We start from the raw sequence: 19,699 nt of genomic DNA on the forward strand, positions 1-19,699 counted from the left end.
CTCTGGCCCCTGGAGGCCTTTTTGCCTTCAGGAGACCCTGACCTGCTAGGGCTTCAATCTTTCAATTTCCTCATTGCAAAGTGGGGACAGCCCTTCTGGCTGTGCTGTTGTTTGATGGCCAGGAGTGGCCTGAAATGTGGGAAGAGGGCCTGACCTGTGGAGTGCCAGTAGGGTGAGGAGCCACCCAGGCCGGGAAGGCATGGGGGTGCTGGCATGCTTGCCTGGCCCGAGCTCGAGTCCTGTGTCCCAGCCTCAGCTTTACTAAGGATGTAAAATGGGCCTGCTGGTAGTGGCCTGCCCGGAAGGGTTGGTGTGCAGACTTGAGGAAAAAGCCCCAACACAGCTTTTGGCAGGTACTTCACTAATACATGCTAGCTAGGTTCTTTGAGCATCAGGACCCCACACTCCTGTCCTCCTTCTCTGTTCTCCTCATCATTGAGAAGATGGCCTTGTGGTCAGGACACACCAGTTTGGGTTTTTTTTTAATTTTATTTTAAAGATTATATTTATTTATTCGTGAGAGATACAGAGAGAGAGGCAGAGACACAGGCAGAGGGAGACACAGGCTCCGTGTGGGGAGCCCAATGTGGGACTCGATCCCAGGACCCTGGGATCACAGCCTGAGCCAAAGGCAGACACTGGACCACTGAGCCACCCAGGTGCCCTGGGTTCTTGATAAGCCTCCCAGGGTTCCTTCCTCAGCCTGGGTCTCCCATCCCAGTCTTGAATTCCCAGCTGTGTCTTTGATCACCAAGTGAGTGTTAGGTGATTCAGAAAATTCTGTTCTTCTCAATGACTCCTCACAATGAAAGCACCACATTAAAAACATTGTGGTAGAGAACTCTCAGGACCCCGGGAGAACACCTCCCCAGCCCCCAATGAGTCTGGGGCCTGTAGGCCGAGTCACAGGGAGCCAGGGAAGGGTTCTGAGCAGGAGAGTGCAGCCTGCTGGGGAATGCGTGGGACAGGCTGACTGGGACAGGACCTCTGGGGGTCAGGGCCAGCTCGGGATCAGAGTATGGGTGGTCTCGACATGCCAATCCCTTGAAGGCACAACCACACTGTACCCTCCTTGCCCCCCCAACACCCACAGGCATGTGTGCACACACAAGCGCACCCTTCCCCCCCAGGGCCACAGCTCTTCCCTGTGGTTTCTGTGTCAGCCCCCTGGGCCTCGGGAGCTGAGAGATTAGCTGTCCTCGTGGTGGTTTGGTGCTGGTTGGGCATCTCAGCGTCCTTTATCTATTCCCCTGGCATGTCCTCAGAGCAGAATAGTTCAAGTGTTGTCCAGCCATGGGCACCTCAGAGTCTCTGACTGCTGTTCTCAGATCATGGGGCTGAGGAAGGCAGGCCCCTTAGGGGCCTCCTGTCCTTTCTTTGGGGAAAAAAGCCAGTGGTATTGGCTTCCTCTCCTGATACATGATGATCAGTGCAACACTATCACATTTTCTGCTGTATCTTCCGACCTCTGGTGGCTTTACATTATACACAGTATATATATATTTTTTAAATCCCTTCCCTGTTTTACTTATATTTATTTCAAAGGAGACCTCTCGTCACAGCTGTAGGCAAAAATCAGACTTGCCCCAAATCAGCAATAGCCAGGAAAATAAAGATTAACAGCAGCCACGCAGGGCTTTGAACCCTTGTACTTCTGTTCCCTGCCTCAGCCTCGAGCCGTGGGACCTGCCCTTTCTTTGTTACAAAAAAAGGGTGGCAAGTGGCAGGCAGATGTGCAGGGCACGCCAGCGGTCCACAGAGAGTTCTCTGTGATCCTGATTGGTGGAAAGAGATTAGGTGGGGGATAATTACTCTCCATGGCCTCTGTCATATACGCTTTGTTCCTGAGATCTGAGCTCGTCCTGCATGGTCCTCTCTAGCCCTTGGACAGACGCCTCTGGCAGGCCATCCCACACCTCCCATCTCCTGGGGACCCCACTGGCATGTTTCCTGCTGGGCAGGGCTGTGATGGGAGGCTGCTGCCCCTCCAGCAGGGATGTCTTCTTGGAGACCCAAGTCCCTGGTTCTCAGGCCAGGGGTTGGGGGCATTCTCTGAGGTGTCCAGTGGCCTGGGGTCCATGCCAAGGGGTTGTGGGTGGGGGGTGTAGGGCCAGGGCTCCAGTGCTGAGGGAAGAGGTTGATGGTAGCTTGCGAGGTGAGGCTGGGCCCAGTCTTTGAATGACGTGGGCAATCTAGGCCTGGCTCGGTGGGCTAGATTCCATCTGTAAGCTATGAAGTGCAGTGAGCAGAGGTCATTAATGATAGGTCTCATGGGTGATACTGATAACACTCATGCTCATGGCTGGTCAGGCCCTTAATTAGCCGCATGCCCCAGCGAGAGGAACAGTTTGCCCTAGTGCTCCTCTGCCCTCACCCCCCGTAACTTGTTTTCTTGAACCGAGTGGCTGACCTTACACCCTGACGAGTGAGAGAGACTCATTTAAGGGAGTGCTGGCCATGGGAAGGAAATGGTGACGTCAGTTGCCTGTCCCTGCAATGCCCCACTGTGATCCCAAGGCAGGATGTGCCTGAGCCAGGTATGCTCCTGAGGCATGGCAGTGGCTTCCTGTGCAGAGGGTAGGAGCATGACCCCTCCTTGGCTCCAGACCTCAGGGGTCTCACTGGGATGGTAGGGCCTCAGCATGCGGCATGGTAGCCCAGACATGCCCTGGACTGTGTCTCACACCATGGTTCCCCCCCGCCCCCCGCACCCTGCTCCTCACTTCAGATGGGGCCTGTGTACCGTGCAGTGGGAGGTTTCACCTTCACGTGGGCTTCACTTGAGGCTGCTCAGGAGAAGCAGAGGCTCCAGTGCATCATCAGGGAAGACCTGGACCCGCTGGCCCCAGAGAAAGCTACAGCTAGGGTCTCTGATGCCGCCAAGCCTGCCTTACACCCCATCTTCTTCTTTTTTTTTTTTTAATGATAGTCACACACACAGAGAGAGAGAGAGAGAGGCAGAGACACAGGCAGAGGGAGAAGCAGGCTCCATGCAGGGAGCCCAACACGGTACTGGATCCCGGGACTCCAGGACCATGCCCTGGGCCCAAGGCAGTGCTAAACTGCTGAGCCACCCAGGGATACCCGAGCATGGTGCTTCTCATTTAACAGATGGGGAAAATGAGGCTCAGAAGGCCAGTCTCTGGCCTGTGGTCAAACAGTGGGAGTCAGCTCAGCTGGGCTGAGAATGTAGGCCACTGTGACTCTAGGGCCATACTTCCAAGCTATTCAACATGGCCAAGAATTGTCTGAGATGCTGGCCTATAGGAGAGCCTTTGGCTTATTCTAGAGTTTTTCACGGGGTCTGGGAAGAGTGCTGATTGAGCATCAGGAGAACTTTCCTAGCTCTATCTGCCCATCTGCTGCTCACCTACCTATGTACCTGCCTACCATTCATGCATCCACTTGTCCACTGATCCATTGCCTGCATAGTCATTGAGCTGCCTCTCAGCCATTCATTCCTACACTGATACACCCACCCATTAACCCACCGTCCCATCCATCCTCCATCTCCTCACCCATCTATCCACCCGTCTGCCCATCCATAAGACATTTATTTATCCACATGCTGGGTTACTCATTCATCCATAGACCCATTTTCCCATCCATCTGCCATCTGCTCATCCACCCATTTATCTATGTTCACCATCTGTCTATTCCCCCATCCATCTCTTCATCAGCTATCCATCTACATACTGGTTTACTTATCCATCCACTGACCCACCTCTTCCTCCATCCATCTGCTTCCTCCTACCTGCTCATCAATCATCCATCCATCCATCCATCCATCCATCCACTTGTCCATCTACCTACCCTTGGGGCTTAGCCTTAGAGCAGGAGCTAGGATTTGGGTCTTCGGAAATTCAGAAGGGAGAACACCATGGTTTGGGATAGCAGTATGAGCAAAGAAGAGGGGTTCAGATCTTCCAGTTTATCAGGAGTTGGGTGGATGGAAGGCAGCAGAGGGAGATGGGTCTGGGAAGATAGATGGGGGCTAGATGGTGATGGACTTCGAATGCCACTCTTAGGAGTTTTCACTATGTCCCTGGGCCAGGGGTCTTCAACTAGGGGTCTGTGAATGAGCTCCAGGGAGTCCATGGGACCCTTAAAATGATCTACAACAGCTTTTGGAGTATGCTCATGTATCTGTAAGACTCTCAGTTGCAAGTGACAGAAAAGCTGGTCCAGGTTAGCTTAACACACTGGGTTCATATCACTGTAAAATTCAGTTTTTCAATTAGGCGCAGCTGGATCCAGGTGCTCAGCAGCTATCACTGTTTCTGTTTTTCCACCTCTTGGGCTTTTCTTGTTTTTGAGTTGGCTCTAGCCTCAGACAGTCTCCACCTGAGAACAGGATGGCTCGAGGGATCCTTGACATGATATCATTTCATGTCTAACATACTGGGAGAGAGAGAGGCCGTTTGCCCAAAACCTTACTTGAATTGGGTTTCTTGAGCTCACATTAGCCTGCTGTCCAAGTCTGAATTTGGCATTGTTGTGACAGGAATAGGAAACAGTGATAGTGAGAGGCAGTGGGGTGGTGTGGACCCCAGAATGAAGCCCGCGTGCTGCTCTTAGAAGGCGGGTAAATATACAATGGAATGGTTTCTGCTACCAGATTTTGCTTGCATTTTCCCTTTTTTTGGTGTGTGTGTGGGTGGGTGGGTGGTTGTTGCCCATAGCTTTTCCTGGATTCTCGAAGGGCCCAGAGGTGACAGGGAACCATTCAGGGTTTTGAGCGGGGGTGAGAGGAGATGAGCCAAAAAGCCTCCTGCGGGTGGGCCCAGGGCAGGCTGGCTGGAAGATGCCTGGATCTGTCACAGAGGGAGGGAGAGGTCAGGGGTATGACGCGGCCGGTCTGTCTGGGGCCGGGCGTGGTAGAGGGCGCTGGACACCAGGTGGGGAGAGCAGTGAGCTCAGCGTGGCCATGGGCAGGCCCGTGTCTCATTGCTCCTCCCTGGGAGCGTTTCTTCCTTCCAGAGTTGTGACTTGTGGGGAAGGAATATAGCAGCTCCCTCCTGGTGCCAAAAGCAATATTTTCTTTTCTTGAAGGTTGATTGTAAGTCATGGACATTCATCTTTGTGATTTTTCACCTGCTTATGCTGGTAATGAGATTAATGATTATGTATACAGGGTCAGCTCTCACCCAGGCTTTGAGGAGCTTTTTATTCATTTCTTTTTTTTTTTCCTTTCTTTTTAGGGAGGAGAGAGCAGGGAGGGGAATATACCCTGGCTGCTCTACTTGAAGGATGATTTTTCAGTGTTTTCATGAGCTCACCCCTTTGGCGATCCCCAGGGGCCAGTGAGCCTTTGAGGACACAAGGCTCTCAGCCCCTCTCTGTGTCCCACCTGGGGTCCCGATGTTCGTCAGTACTTTGCACCAGGGGTTGGCTGAAAGACCCTGTGTCCCCCAGCCCCTCCCCTCTCCTCAGGGGTCTCAGGCCACCCACCTATGCCTTCAGCCCTGCCCCCCCCCCAGCACGAGGACCCACACCCCACCTCTCCAACACGCCCCTGGCCCTGTAACCTGTCTCCTCACGGCCAGCCTTGTCTCCTTGCAAACGATGCCAGCGATTATGAAGACTTTTGCCCACGAGGAAATGAAGGAAAATAAGACTTTAAAGACGGAAGCCAAACATGATTACTTACTTTCGGTGATTTGTGACTATTGTTCACATCCTTCCTGTCCTTCTCATTTCTTCTGCCAACACCCTCTCTAGTTCTTGTTTTCTTTCCTTGGACTACTAAAATTGGCTCTTTTTTTTTTTTTCTGTTCTTTAAAAAATCTCTTTTATTGTATAAAAGCATACATATGGGATCCCTGGGTGGCGCAGCGGTTTAGCGCCTGCCTTTGGCCCAGGGCGCGATCCTGGAGACCCGAGATCGAATCCCACGTCAGGCTCCCAGTGCATGGAGCCTGCTTCTCCCACTGCCTGTGTCTCTGCCTCTCTCTCTCATTCTGTGATGACTCTCATAAATAAATTAAAAAAAATAAAAATAAAAAAATAAAAGCATACATATAAAAAAACTACATGAAAGTCAGCATACCCTCAAGTGACCACTGCCTGGGTACATCAGGAGGACAGCCCCCACACCCAGGAGTTCCCATGGTCCCTCCCTGTCTTCCTCTGCCCACCAGGTGCCCATCACCAGACTTCTGGGGTGGACAGTCCAGCTTGGCTTTTAGTTTGGTCTCCTATGTTTGTATTCCCCATATGATGTTTCAGTTTTCGGACTTTATGAAAACTTCCTTGGACTCCTTGAAAGGATGTCTATAGTTCCTTCTTTTTCTCTTTCTTTTTCTTTTTAGAGAGAGAGAAAGAGAGAGAGAGAGAGAGAGAGCGTGTGCATGGCGGGGGAGGAGCAGACATAGAGGAAGAGAGAGAGTCTCAAGCAGGCAACGCAAGGCCTGAGCCCAGGACCCTGTGATTGTGACCTGGACCGAAATCAAGAAATCAAGAATTGGATGCTTAACTGACTGAGCCACCCAGGCACCCCTGTAGTTGTTTCTTGAATTCCCAGTGTGCTGGACCTGGTGTGGGCCCCCACCCCACTGTTGGAACGGTGTCTGCTAAATGTTCTGGATGCTTTCTCTTGTTCTCTAGGGGCACTGACCATGGGGAACTGATGGAACTCCTCTTTGGAGCTTCTCTCTTTCCTTGATTTTCATACCCCTTCCTCCATCTTTTCTCCTCTTGCTGCTCACTTCACCACATCCTGCTCTCTTCTTTGTTCCCTGCATACCAGCCACAATGTGTCAAGCTGGTTCCTACCCCTGGGCCTTTGCACATGCTTTTACTGCTGCCTGAGATATCAATCCCCAGATCTTTGCATAGCCACTACATTTTTTGCCAGGCAAGTCTCAGCTGAAATGTCATCTCTTGCATGTGGTTGCTGTCCTGACCACTTTTTTTTTTTTAAGATTTATTTATCTGAGGGGAGAGAGAGAGAGAGAGAGAGAGCGCGCACATGCATAGGTGGGAGGGGCAGAGGGAGAAGGAAGAGAGAATCTCAAGCAGACTCTCACTGAGCATGAAGCCTGACGTGGAACTTGATCCCAGGACCCCAAGATCTCATCCTGAGCTGAAACCAAAAGTTGGATGCTTAACCAACTGTGCTACCCAGGCACCCCTGCTGTGACCACTCATGATGCCTATAGTATCTTCTTATTCATTTGTTCCTTGTCTCTTCCCTCCACTAATGTTGGCCCCATTTGGGAGCTTTGTTGGTTTTGCTCAACTGTCACATCCCAGTCCCTGTAATAGGAGGTGGCGGGTAGCAGCCGTGTGATGAATATCTACGAGGTAAAGGACTCTGGCTATATTCCCTTAGCAAGACAGACCTGGGTTCAAATCCCCATGCCACTTTTTACTGGTGATATGACTGTGGGCAGATCATTTACCCTTCCTAGGCCTGAGTTTCCCTACCTGTAGAGTGTGCTAACCCTGAGTTCAGTGTTTGGCACTGAGGAAGTGATAGTTGAGTATGGATAGTATGAACCTAACCAACAGCTAAAACCCCTGCTGACATTCTGTGCCAAGTACAAGTTTATTTTTCCCGATGAACTAGATGACTTCCTCTGATCCGACAAGGAGCACTGGGTCATCCTCTAATTTCCCTTCTGGCTTTGGCTGCCAGGAAGCTTACTAGCAGGGGGAGTGTCTGGAGCAGCCCTGGTTTCCTGTGGGGCCTTCAGTGTGCTTCCTTCTTTCCTCTCCTCTCTGAGCTCTTTCATTATTCACTTTTGGCTCCACAGTGCATGTGTTTCTACTTTTTATTGTAGCAAAATACACATAACAGAAAGTGGACTGGGCAGCCCCGATGGCTCAGCAGTTTAGCGCCGCCTTCAGCCCAGGGCATGATCCCGGAGACCCGGGATCAAGTCCCACGTCAGTCTCCCTGCATAGAGCCTGCTTCTCCCTCTGCCTGTGTCTCTGCCTTTCTCTCTCTCTAATAAATAAATAAAATCTTTAAAAAAATCAGAAAGTGGACCATCTTAGCCATTTTGAAGCATTGTAGTTTGGTGGCATCAAGTCCATTCACACTGTTGTGCCACCACCCCCACCGTCCATCTCTGGGACATTTTCATCTTCTCAAATGGAAACTCTGTCCCCATGAAACACTAACTCCCCATCACCCCAACCCTAGCCCTTGGCCCCCACCGTCCTACATTCTGTCTCGATGAACTTGATGACTCCAGGGACCTCATAAAGGTGGGATCTACAGTATTGGTCCTATGGTGCCTGCCTTATTTCACTTAATACAATGTCTGCAGTGTTCGTCCGTGTTGTAGCCAGTGTCAGAACCTCCTTCCTTCTTAAGGCTGAATAATATTACATTCTAGGTATAGACCATGTTTTATTTAAATACTCATCTGTTGATGGACCCTTGGGTTGCCTCTGCCTTTTGGTTATCGTGAATAGTGCTGCAATGAGCATGGGTATGCAAATACTATTTTTAGTACATACTTTCTTACTTTCTGAGCCTGTGGTGATCTCAGACTAAATTATAAATTAAAGGTAGATAGGGCGGCTGGGTGACTCAGTGGGTTAGACATCTGCCTTCAGCTCAGGTCATGGTCCTGGGGTCCTGGGATCGAGCCCTGCATTGGGCTCCCTGCTCAGCAGGGAGTCTGCTTCTCCCTCTGCCTCTTCCCCCTGGCTTGTGCACTCTCTCTCAAATAAATAAAATATAAAAAAATAAGTTAAAGATATATTTGGGGACACTTACTAGGACTACACTGTTTTATCTGCTCCTGCCCTGTGTGGGGGGGATGTGCACGTGTGTGAGAGACACTGTAGCCACCTGGTCCCCCTCACCTGGAGGTGCACTCATCCCCTGTGCTCCAGGTGTCAGCTGCTAATGGGTCCCACCTGTATCCTTCTGCAGGTGCTTACCCATGGCCAGCAGGCATTGCCTCCCACTACGTGCCTGGGAAGTGATCCTTCCCTCTTCACCCCACTGTGTCCTTCGCCAGTGACTGACTCAGATCCGTGAGTGGGACAAGCCCTGGGGTGCCAGTCACACTGCAGTGCTCCCCAGGAATCAGACTAGTGCCAGACTCTAACCAACACCACATCTTTGCCCAGTTTTGTCTCCTGTGCCCCTTTCCCTTCTTCCAGGAGTTGTCGGCCAATAAGTCATGTGTATGAGAACCCATGCCAGATTCCTCCTCTGGGGTCTAAGACAGCATGTAGCTCCTGCATTCCCTCCTGCACTGTGTATGTTGTATGACTGTGGGATGTGGTTGGAATCTGATAGGATTGACATACTGTGGCCTACTAGGGCCACCTGGGTAGTAGCGGGTACCTTGCAAAGGGGGCAAAATCCCCCTGTCTGCCACTTAGAGAAGAGGTGGGTCCAACCCCAGGAGACCAGGATATTCAGGAGGCGATCCTAGGCAGGATGGAGCAGGAACTCCTCTGGGCCTCCCTCCTTTGGGTATAGATAAGAGAAGCCCAAGGCCCAAGGGAGTCCAGGGGGATAGTGAACTGGGAACCCACTGATGCCAATGGGGAGTGAGTGTGGACTTGCCATGGACCAGAGAAGCCCTGCCAGCAGGTCCTACCTTCTAGTTTTCCTGGAGAAGTTGGGGGGGGGGCATCTAACTTCGGTGCAAAGTATTCAGATTTTAAATGTTATAACACTAAATTAATTATAAATTAATGACATTGAAATGTTATAATATTTGCAACTATTTTCAAATGTGGACCGTGAGGCTGGCTTGTGACCACCCTCTGGTTGGACTTGGGGGGCAGCAGGGAGCTGTTTGGGGCAGGCATCTGAGAGGAGCAGGGCCAGGTGGTCCTGATGACTCACATGGTTGTAACTAGTGTGTCTGCAAGTGTCCTGTATGTTTATTTCTCTTCTGTCATCCCCCGCTGCTTGGAAGTCCCAGTGTTTTGATATAGCTGTCTCTTGTTTAAAAGAGAGATCCCCTGCAAATATTTAGAAAGTGTTGAAGCCATGCCAGCACCAACCTGAGCTTTTCTTCTTGTCTGGGGTTGTCAGGTGAAAATGCAGGATGCCCAGTTAAATTGGGATCTCAGATAAGCAATGAATAAGCACACCCCCAGTATTATACAGGACATACTTAAGCTAAACATTTGCGCATTGCTTATCTGAAGCTCCCCGATAACTGCATGTCTTGTGTTTTTATTTGCTAGCTTTGGCAAGCCTGTTCATGTCAGGATCAGAAGGATCAGAGGCCCAGGGAAGGGAAGCATTTCCTTATCTTGTGATTTGACGCTATGTGAGACCAGACCCCACTTTCGATAACAGCACCTCGATGAATCGGTATCTCCCAGGGCCATGGGGGAGGGGGGCGCCAGCATGGCCTTGGCAGCCCAGAGAGTTCTCATCTGGGCCCGCTGTAGATGGGAGCTGTGCGAGGTGGTGCCAGCTTACTGCAGAGATTTGTGTTTGAGTTTTGGGGCAGCAGTCGCGAGGGTAGCAGAGAGGGGAGCTTGCAGCCAGAGTGAGGGAGGGTGGATGAGGGTGGAGCAGCACCCCAAGGTACCTCTGACTCTGCTATGCCAGAGACCTCCCTCCCCCCATGCCCTGGGGTGGGGGACAGAGGGAGAGTAGGCGTGTCTCCACGCTGTGCTCAGACACCTGTCTCAGGGGATGCTCCCTGGGAAGAGACCCTTTCTAAGTATGCACCCACCCCTACTCGTGAGAACCTGACCCTGGGCTACAGCAGAGTCCTTGCTGCCCCCTCTCCCCGCCCAGCAGGTGTCTAATCCACAGAGACCAAAGCTGTGGCAGCCTGGACCATGACCTCCACCCACCGCTGGTCCTGCCTGGAGCCCTCTCCGGGACCTCCAGCTCTGGGAGTCAAAGACCCACCCCACCGAGCTGGGTGCACTTCCACATGTGAGTGTCGGTGGCTTCCTGGCCTTCAGCCCCACCTACACACTGACCGTAGCCCTTCATTGTGGAGAGTGGCAGACTGAAACCGAGACGACCAGAAGGGACACCAGACACCCATCACCTAGATTTTGCAGTTGTGAACATTTGGCCATTTTGCTTTTGACTGCTCTCCACACTGACATATGTTAGGGCATATTATAGGCATGATGGCTCAAGAAAAGATTAGTAAAGAAGGAGAAAGTATTAATTTTGAAAGCATACCAGCTTTGGCAGCCGTCACACCTCACAGAAAGATCGGCTGGTCCCTGGTCCGTCCTTGGAACCCCACAGATAGCCGAGATGGCTTTCTCATCTGGTTAGTTCACACCCAGGGCTGATCAGGATTCCCACACGAATTGGGCTGTTCTGTCTCAGGTCTGTTTGGATCTAGAGCAGCCTTGTCCTTTGCCTGCTCTTCTCATGTGCTGAAGGGGCAGGGGACATTTGTCCTGCGGAATCTCCCATCTCCAGATCATCTGTGTTTAATTGCTTAGATCCCAGTGGTTCTGGTTACCTGTTGCCTCATGACCAACTACCCTGATCCTTGGCAGCTGAGAGCAACAGCATTCATATAACTTGCTCAGACATTTAGGCAGGTCTTGGCTCCTCCTTTTGGCATCAGCTGGGGATGTCTGTGGTGTTCACCTGGCATCTGGGCTGATGGGGGCCTTCAGAATGGACCCATATACCCAGTGCTGTATGCAGGAGGCATGGATGTTGGGCTCATGTGGTCTCACCAGCAGGGTGGTCACACGTCTTCCCTGGTGGCTCTGTGCTCTCAGAGACCCGGGTGAAAGCCACCCGGCCTCATCCAGGCGCCTCAGTATCCCCACTGCCACTCCCCTATGGGGGCAGTTGAAGTTCTGAGTCTCACTGGTTACCCGTGTCCCCAGGCCCATCCCTCAGCCAATTGCAGTGAAGGAGGGGATGAGCTTTGTGGGTTGGCTAGGTGTGGTCATGTGGCCATGCCCCAGCGTGGAGCTGGGTGCACGGCCCCCCTACCTGAACCCTCCCCGAGGCTGGTGGGGTTCCTGCTTGTAGAGGGGCCCACTTAGGACGTGGGATTCTTCTTGGTTTTCTAGCTAGACCTCAGGCGCTAATAGTTGAGTTAATTACAGTTCTCAACTAATAACACACCATTATCTTGGTCTCTGCAGGGTCCTGCTTTTATTTTATTGGTCGGTTTATTCCCATTATCTTTGCTCCCCACACCATTCCATTTTCCCACTATGGCTACATCCAGTTCTGCTCAGTGCATATCTGTTTGCCTGTGTTTTGCAACTGGTGTATTTTACCTTGGATGTGTGTATTTTTACTCCACATGAACGACCTTGGGCTAGCTTGTTCTGTTTCTTACCTGTTCCACTTGGTGCTCTATTTTTAAGGTCCAACCTTGTTGCTCTCTGCACAGCAAATCACCGACATAGTGTTCGGTGGGGTCCTTACAGGAAAGTGTCTGTCAGGGTCCCAGCAGGAAATGGAGTGTGTATGTGTGGGGGGGGGGCTTCCAGGGTTTCCCAGAGGAGTGGTTAATGGAGAGACCTAGAACAGAGGTGTGGGCAGGGTTGGGGGAACTCTAGTGGGTGGGGAGTCCTTAGTGCCCTGGGCCTGCAGGGGCAGGGGAAAAGGCAGCTCTCCGAACCCAGCAGGGTCACCCAACTGGAGTTGTGGCCTTGGGCAGAGCAGTGGGCAGCCACCACCAGACCCCTGCCCTGAGGGAAGGCGGGGAGGGAGATGGGGAATAGGTACCCCAGCCTCTCTTGCCCACCCTCTGTGCTGTCAGTGGCTGCCATGGAGGAGTGCAGGAGCCTCCTGGACACGGGCTGGAGAGCTCAGCCTCCCAGGTGGAGGCAGGGTGAAGGAGGGAGGGGAGTGACTCCAGGGACAGGTAACAGCACAGTGGTCTGCGCCCTGCTGTGTGTCCCCCACCTACCAGCCGACGAATACCGGGTGTCTACTGTGGGCATGTGGACCTGCTGCAGATTTCTTTGGAGAGCTCACTGGACATACTTGTGGACCTAACTGCATATCCAGGCCTCTCCAGGGTGTCCATCCCACTGGTCACTTAGGCCAGCTGGCCTTGTAATAGTCACAGTCTTGTTATTCTGAATATGCATCCATTAGCTCGGTCTGCCAGGGTGGTGGGTATAGGGCAGGACCTGTGCGGGTTTGACCTTGCATTTCCCCTGTCCCTGAGGAGTTCCCACCTTGGGAGTGCATGGCCCAGTCTGCAGGCATTGGGCAGCCTGGCTGGAGGCCCTTTGTTTGTGACCATGGTCTGGCTGCTGGGGCTCCCCCCTGCAGGGAGGTCAGGCTCCCTTGCTCTGCCCCTCCCCTTGTGGCTCCTCTTTTTAGATTGGAAAGGGGGGTTGTCTGCAGAAGCCAGACATTAAGGGGGCCACTTGCTGTGGGGGCCGTGGGAAACAGCAGCTGGAGTCTCCAGGAGGGATGTGTTTGCATCTGAGAACCAGTGCTGTAGAGATTGTGCCCTCCTGTGTTTCACCTGTGTGTCTCCAGCCCTGCTTGCTTATCTCCAAGGACAGGGAGCTCATCCCTTCCCCCTAGCAGCCTGGTCTAATGCTTGACCTGGAGAAAGCTTTTCCCATGCGGAACTGGGATCCACCCCCATGCCCCCCACCCTTCATACACACCTGAGGGTCCTGACCTTCCCAGAGCAGCTTGTGGAGATGTACCAGGGCTCTCTGAGGCTTCTCTTCTCTAGTTGAGGCACCCTAAGGGGCCCAGGACCCTCCCCATTGGGCCACCTCCTCTGAACACATCTCCGTGGGTCTTAGCTGTCTCGCAGGGGGTCACACAACCTTCAGACAGCGCAGGAGGCTCTGAGCAGCATGCCACAAGCCCCATGCTTCCATTCTTCTAGCTGGAGACCGTAGTGGGAATGAGCATGAGGTCCCCAGTTTTGGGGTGAGCCTGGGGGGGGACCCTGAATTCAAGCACACCCAACATGTGTCAGTCAGTGATGAGGCCACACAGGCTTTGTGGGGAACAGGAACCCATCCCCTGTGTGACATCTCAAAGTGGCTAGGGCTCGGTGGTTTTCAAGAGGAGTCAGAAATTTGAATTTTCTTTTTCAGAAACCTACTGCCAGTTCCTGATTCCTCGTTGTGCTTATAGAGCCCCCCTTCCTGAGGTGGCTTCTCGGCTGGGGGAAAGGGGATGTCCCTTCCTGGCTTTACCAGATTCATCCGGACTTTCCTTGGGCTTCTCAAACTTGGCGTGGCCCCAGCTGGGCTGCACGTCCCCCTGCAGGCCCTCCTTCGGCAGCCTTCCCTGCCTCGGGAAGCCAGAGCTCCATCCTCCCAGGTCCTTGGGCCAAACCTCGGTGGCTCCTCCCAGACTCCTCTCCTGTCACACCCCATCCAGCCTGTCAGCGAATCCTGTCAGTTCTGCCTTTGAAATAACTCCCCTTCCCCTCATCCTCTCCTGCCTCCTATCCTTTGCCACCCTGGCCATCTCGTGCCCTCTCCCTGGTCTCCCTGCCCCTGCTTAGCTCCCTTGTTCTCAACATAGCAGCTGGGTGAATCCCTGTGAGTAGAGAGTCCCGTCTGGTGGTCCCAGACTCCACAGCTCCCAGCAGCCCCTGCCGGAGCCAGAAGCCCTGCTTGATCTGACTGTTGTTACTTCACTCATCCTTGCTCATGTGCTCAGCGATGGTGGCCCTCTGCTGGTCCTGCCTCAGGCCCTTTGCACTTGCTGTTGGGTAGGCTGACATGCAGATATGCCTTAACCTTCAGATATTCACATGGCTGTCTCCTGTGATTCACTCAGGTCTCAGATGAAATGGCACTTCCTTAGAGAAGCCTTGCTTGACCACCCTGGCTAAAATAGGCTTTCCCACAGTCCCAGTCATTTCCTGCTCCACTTCCTTGCTTTCTGTCATTTATTTCTCCATTGTGCTTATTACTGCCGGGCATTCAGTGGGTCTATTACCTGCCTCCCCACATCAGAGCCTCTCTGCTGGCACAATGGCCACAGAGCTGATTCCTTTGCTGAGAACCCCCAGTTCTAGAGGTGCCCAGCACTTAGGGCCTGTTCAGTCGGTGTTGGGTGACTGGCTGGCAGAGGCAAACTTGCAGGTCCCGCTGAACTGAGTGCAGAAGAGTCGGAGGAGTTGCTGTCATTGTCCCCTGGACTCAGGCCCTTACCCTCCAGGGGGAGGGGGGAGGGGGCAGCAGCATGAGGCCGCTTCCTCTAGAAACAGTGGTGGCTCTGCACTCTGTTCCCTCCCTCCTCTTGTCAGAAACTTTTAAGAAGTCATTATCATATTCTTTTTTGTTTGAATGTGTAAAGGTTTGAAATTTTTATAGTTACAGGTTTGAAATGACAAACACTTAAAATATTAGAGATGTCACTTTATTCCCCCCCCCCCCCCCCCCATTTTTTAGGAAGTCAGACAGTTTTAGCAAAGTGACTGCAAACAAACAATAGCTCAGCCTCGCTGCGGTAGGTGGAGAAGGAGCCCTGTCTGGGAGTGAGGGCAGGCTCAGGGCGGTACCCACTGGGATCACAGACTTTTCCCTGCTGCAGGGAAGGCTCCACAGGGCTCGGGGCCACAGCGGCGGTGTGTTGGGGTCAGCTGCTCTCAGGTCACTAGGGGTCTGCTGAGTGGGGTTGCAGAGGGCATGGAGGGCATATCCCAGGGCAGATGGGAGGTGAGGCTGGGGCTGGGGTGGGGGCCAGAGGGTGGAGAGCTGTTCCTGGGGGGAGTGGACAGGACTGACAGGGGGTGTTAAGGACAGAAGGTATCTAGAATAACTCTGGGAAGGGCAGTAGCATTTGCTGAGGCAGCTGAGGACATTGGCAGGAGCCTCCCCTGTGGCTAAACTTGTTGTCCAAGGGCAGGGGCTCTGCTGGGGGCTATTCCTGGGCCCGGCGGTCTGAGGGCTCTGGTGGGAGGCTTGGCTGGCTGTGCCCGGGACGGGGCTTGTTCCTGCGCAGCATCCACCTGACCATATCCTCTGGCTGGCAGCCAGGCTTCTCAGTGGATGGCCGGCTATCAAGTTGGACTTTGACGGGGACAGATGTTACTTGGATGGTCGTGTGTGTGTGTGTGTATGTGCATGCGTGTGTGTGTGTCCACCAGTGGTGTCCTGGCCCATGGAGGAGGCTGTGGGCAGGAGGCTCCTACTCAGAGGGCATGCGTCAGAAGGCAGGCAAGGGTTGGGGGGTGTCAGTGGCCCCGAGCTGGCGACTCTGTGGATGCCCCCGTCTGTGCATCTGAGCAGACGTGCCCGGAAGCATGTGCGTGTGCAGTATTACAGGGGTGCACGCATGCAGGTGAAGCTGGCCAGGGCTCCGTCCTGCCGCGTGCAGGTACTGGCATGTGTGCACCTGCGGGCCCCCCCACCCCGCCCTGCAGTGCTGACAGGTGTTCTTTCCGGTTCCCCCAGGCCCTTGCAGGAGAAGAGGCAGTTCGTCTCGAGGTGGCACCCAGACTGGCCGCGGGACCATGGCATTGCTCCAGGCGCCTGCGGGAGCCTGGCTGGCCTTGACCCTGGCCCTGGCCCTGGGCCCGAGCTCCGGCGGGGCCGCCCCCAGGCAGGACTGCACAGGTGTGGAGTGCCCACCGCTGGAGAACTGCATCGAGGAGGCGCTGGAGCCGGGCGCCTGCTGCGCCACGTGCGTGCAGCAGGGCTGTGCCTGCGAGGGCTACCAGTACTACGACTGCCTGCAGGGCGGCTTTGTGCGTGGCCGCGTGCCCGCCGGCCAGTCCTACTTTGTGGACTTCGGCAGCACCGAGTGCTCCTGCCCCCCCGGCGGCGGCAAGATCAGCTGCCAGTTCATGCTGTGCCCGGAGCTGCCCCCCAACTGCATTGAGGCAGTGGTGGTGGCCGACAGCTGCCCGCAGTGCGGCCAGGTGGGCTGTGTCCACGCCGGGCGCAAGTACGCTGCCGGCCACACCGCGCACCTGCCACCCTGCCGGGCCTGCCACTGTCCTGACGCTGGCGGTGAGCTCATCTGCTACCGGCTACCTGGTTGCCGCGGAGATGCCGAGGCTGTGCCCTCCGCCACTGCTGGGAACTTCTCAGATGCTGAGGAGGGTGACCCTGAGCGACACTACGAAGATCCCTACAGCTATGACCAGGAGGTGGCTGAGGCGGAGGCTGCGGCGGCCCTGGCGGGCGAGCTCCAGGCAGGCGCAGGGGGCCCGGCCGCGCTGGGAGGCGGTGGTCAGCCGTCCTCCGCCATCCAGGACACCCCCTGGCCGGCCGCCCTCCCCAGGCCCACGGCGGCTGCTGCCCTGGGTCCCCCGGCCCCCGTGCAAACCAAAGCCAGGAGAGTGACAGAGGACAGCCAGGGCGAGGGGCAGGCCGGGGCAGAAGAGCTGGCCGTCAGGGAGCAGCCCGCCGCAGGTGGCCCCCGGGGACTGGATGGACTGCCCACTGTGGACCCAGCTGGGCCTCATCTCCCCGCCCAAGAGGGCACGGCAGCGGCGGGAGTGGGGCCTGAAGAGAACTTAATCCCAGACGCCCAGGCCACCCTTCGCAGTGCAGGGCAGGAGGGAGCCGGGCCCATCCCGGAGTCCAGCACGGCCGGCGTCCCCCCATCACAGGCCACACCGCACTCTCCCGGGGGCACGACGAAGCCCAGCACCCACACTGTCCTGACCACATCTCCCGAGGAGGCACCCTGGGTCCCACCCACCCAAGAAGTGCCCAAGCAGCCACCGGTTCTGCCCCGTGTTCAGCCAGCGGAGGACACAGACCCTAACTCTGTTCATTCTGTCCCCAGAGGTGACCCTGAAGGTAAGAGCCTATTCTGGTTTCTCCAGGGATGCTCAGCCCAGGGAAGGGCAGCCTCAGGGCCCCCGTCAGTGCCCCCCAGGTCTCTGCACTGTTGCCTGGGGCAGGGGGAGCTGGGTCTATGGAGCCAGATTGGGGACAGTCAGCCCGGCCCCCACGCTCCAGGCCCGGAGGCTCTGAGATGGTGCTTTCTCCCTGGCTGCACTCCTAGGGGTGGAGTGGGCGGGGAGGGGTGAGGTCCCTGTTGGTGAAGGTGCGGGGCTACCTGGGGGCCTGGTAGATGCACCTGATCAGGGCTGGAGTTCCCGCAGGAGGGCTCAGCTCAGGTGCAGGCTGGGCCCAGTGGGATCTGCAGGTGCCCTGGCAGGAAGCAGGGAGTCTTGCACATGTGGTGCAGCTGCTTGCTCACATCCCGTCTGACAGTAGCACCTGGGCATGGCTGTGTTCTTGGTCTCTGAGGGGACAGCGGAAGAGATGTGGTCTCCCGTGGAGGCTCCTCACGAGAGCCTAGTAGCAGGGCTGCCGCCCCTTGCGGCCAGGGGTCCTGTCAACACACACGTCATTCTCGTCCCTGCTCTGTTCAGCACCCTGCCGTGGCTCCCACCTACTTGAAGTAGAGGCCAAGGCTCTCTTCAAGGCTGCAGGCTCTGCCGCAGTCAGCCCCGTGACCTCCCAGACCACTCTCCGTCACCCTTGTCCTACTCTGTTCTGGCTGATGTCACAACAATGCCATGGACTTAGCAGGCATTTCTCATGGTTCTGGAAGCTGAGAAGTCCAAGATGAGGGTGACGGCAGATGTGGTGTCTGGTGAGGGCCCTCTGCTCCTTGAGTGGCAGGCGAAGGTGCAGCTCATCTGAGACACATAGAGAAGGAGCAGGTTTTTCTTATCTTAAAGATTTTATTTATTCATGAGAGACACACAGAGAGAGAGAGAGAGAGAGAGAGAGGCAAAGACGCAGGCAGAGGGAGAAGCAGGCTCCATGCAGGGAGCCCGACATGGGACTCGATCCCGGGTCTCCAGGATCATGCACTGGGCTGAAGGCGGACGCTCAACCACTGAGCCACCCAGAGATCCCAAGAAGGAGCTGGTTTTCTTGCCTCTTTTCTTAGAAGGGCACTGATCCCATCATGAGGGCTCCACCCCCATGGCCTAATTACATCCCCAAAGGTTCATCTCCACATACCATCCCTGTTAGGGTTTTGTTGTTTTTAAAGATTTTATTTATTTATTTGAGAGAGAGAGAGAGAGAGAGAGAGAGAACACAAGCGAAGGGAGGGCAGGAGGAGAGGGAGAAGCAGATTCCCCACTGAGCAGAGAACTGGACGTGGGGCTCGAACCCAGGACCCTGGGATCATGACCCAAGCCGAAGGCCAATGCTTAACCAATTGACCCATCCAGGCCCCCCACCCCCCAATTAGGCTTTTGACATATGACATTGGGGGTGGAGCATAAACACTCAGCTCTTATTGAGCTTCTCCCTTACCCACTCTGGTTAGCACTGGCCTCCTAGCCCCTTTCAGGTACCTTCCAGCCCTAGGGCCTTTGCACTTGCCGCTTGCTCTTGAAATGCTCTCCCAGGTGTCCATGTGACTCATTCCTTCCTTCAATTAAGCTCTCTTTTCGAGCTTACCTACCCAGGGAGGCCTTCTCTGATCATCTAGTTAAAAGAGCATTCCACCGTCCTCTTACCCTGCTTAATTTTTCCTAGCAATACCTGACATTATAGCACTTAGTTAAGTTGTTTAACATTGTTACCCCCACTGGAATGTTAGTGCCATGAGTGGAGGGACCATACCCGTCATCTTCTCTGCTTATGCCTAACGGCCTCCAGCAGGGCCTGGCAACACAGTTGGCTCTCTGTAAATAACGGAGTAAATAAATGAGCGAATCGCTGGGGGCTTTCTGGCCATCCCCTCTACCATCCTTTCTCATCCTAGCTTCCCTGCCATCCCATAAACACCTTATACTGACATATCCCCTCTCTTCCACCCATTTGCTCACACTGTTCCCTGCCCTCCTCC

The 19,699-nt window shown here is 54.5% G+C and overlaps 1 protein-coding gene across 3 annotated transcripts in view; it reads left to right on the forward strand.

Annotated features, from left to right (window-relative positions):
* Positions 1-19,699, forward strand: part of FBLN2 (fibulin 2) — a 94,814-nt gene that overhangs the window by 18,066 nt on the left and 57,049 nt on the right. For all 3 annotated transcript variants that reach the window (XM_077857683.1, XM_077857682.1, XM_077857684.1), the window contains one exon: positions 16,324-17,679. In XM_077857683.1, coding sequence (XP_077713809.1) covers positions 16,383-17,679 — 1,297 coding nt within the window. In that variant the 5' untranslated portion in view covers positions 16,324-16,382. The remainder of the gene's footprint in view (positions 1-16,323; positions 17,680-19,699) is intronic.

This window comes from Canis aureus, chromosome 19, assembly GCF_053574225.1.
Source record: "Canis aureus isolate CA01 chromosome 19, VMU_Caureus_v.1.0, whole genome shotgun sequence".
Classification (NCBI taxonomy): Eukaryota; Metazoa; Chordata; class Mammalia; order Carnivora; family Canidae; genus Canis; species Canis aureus.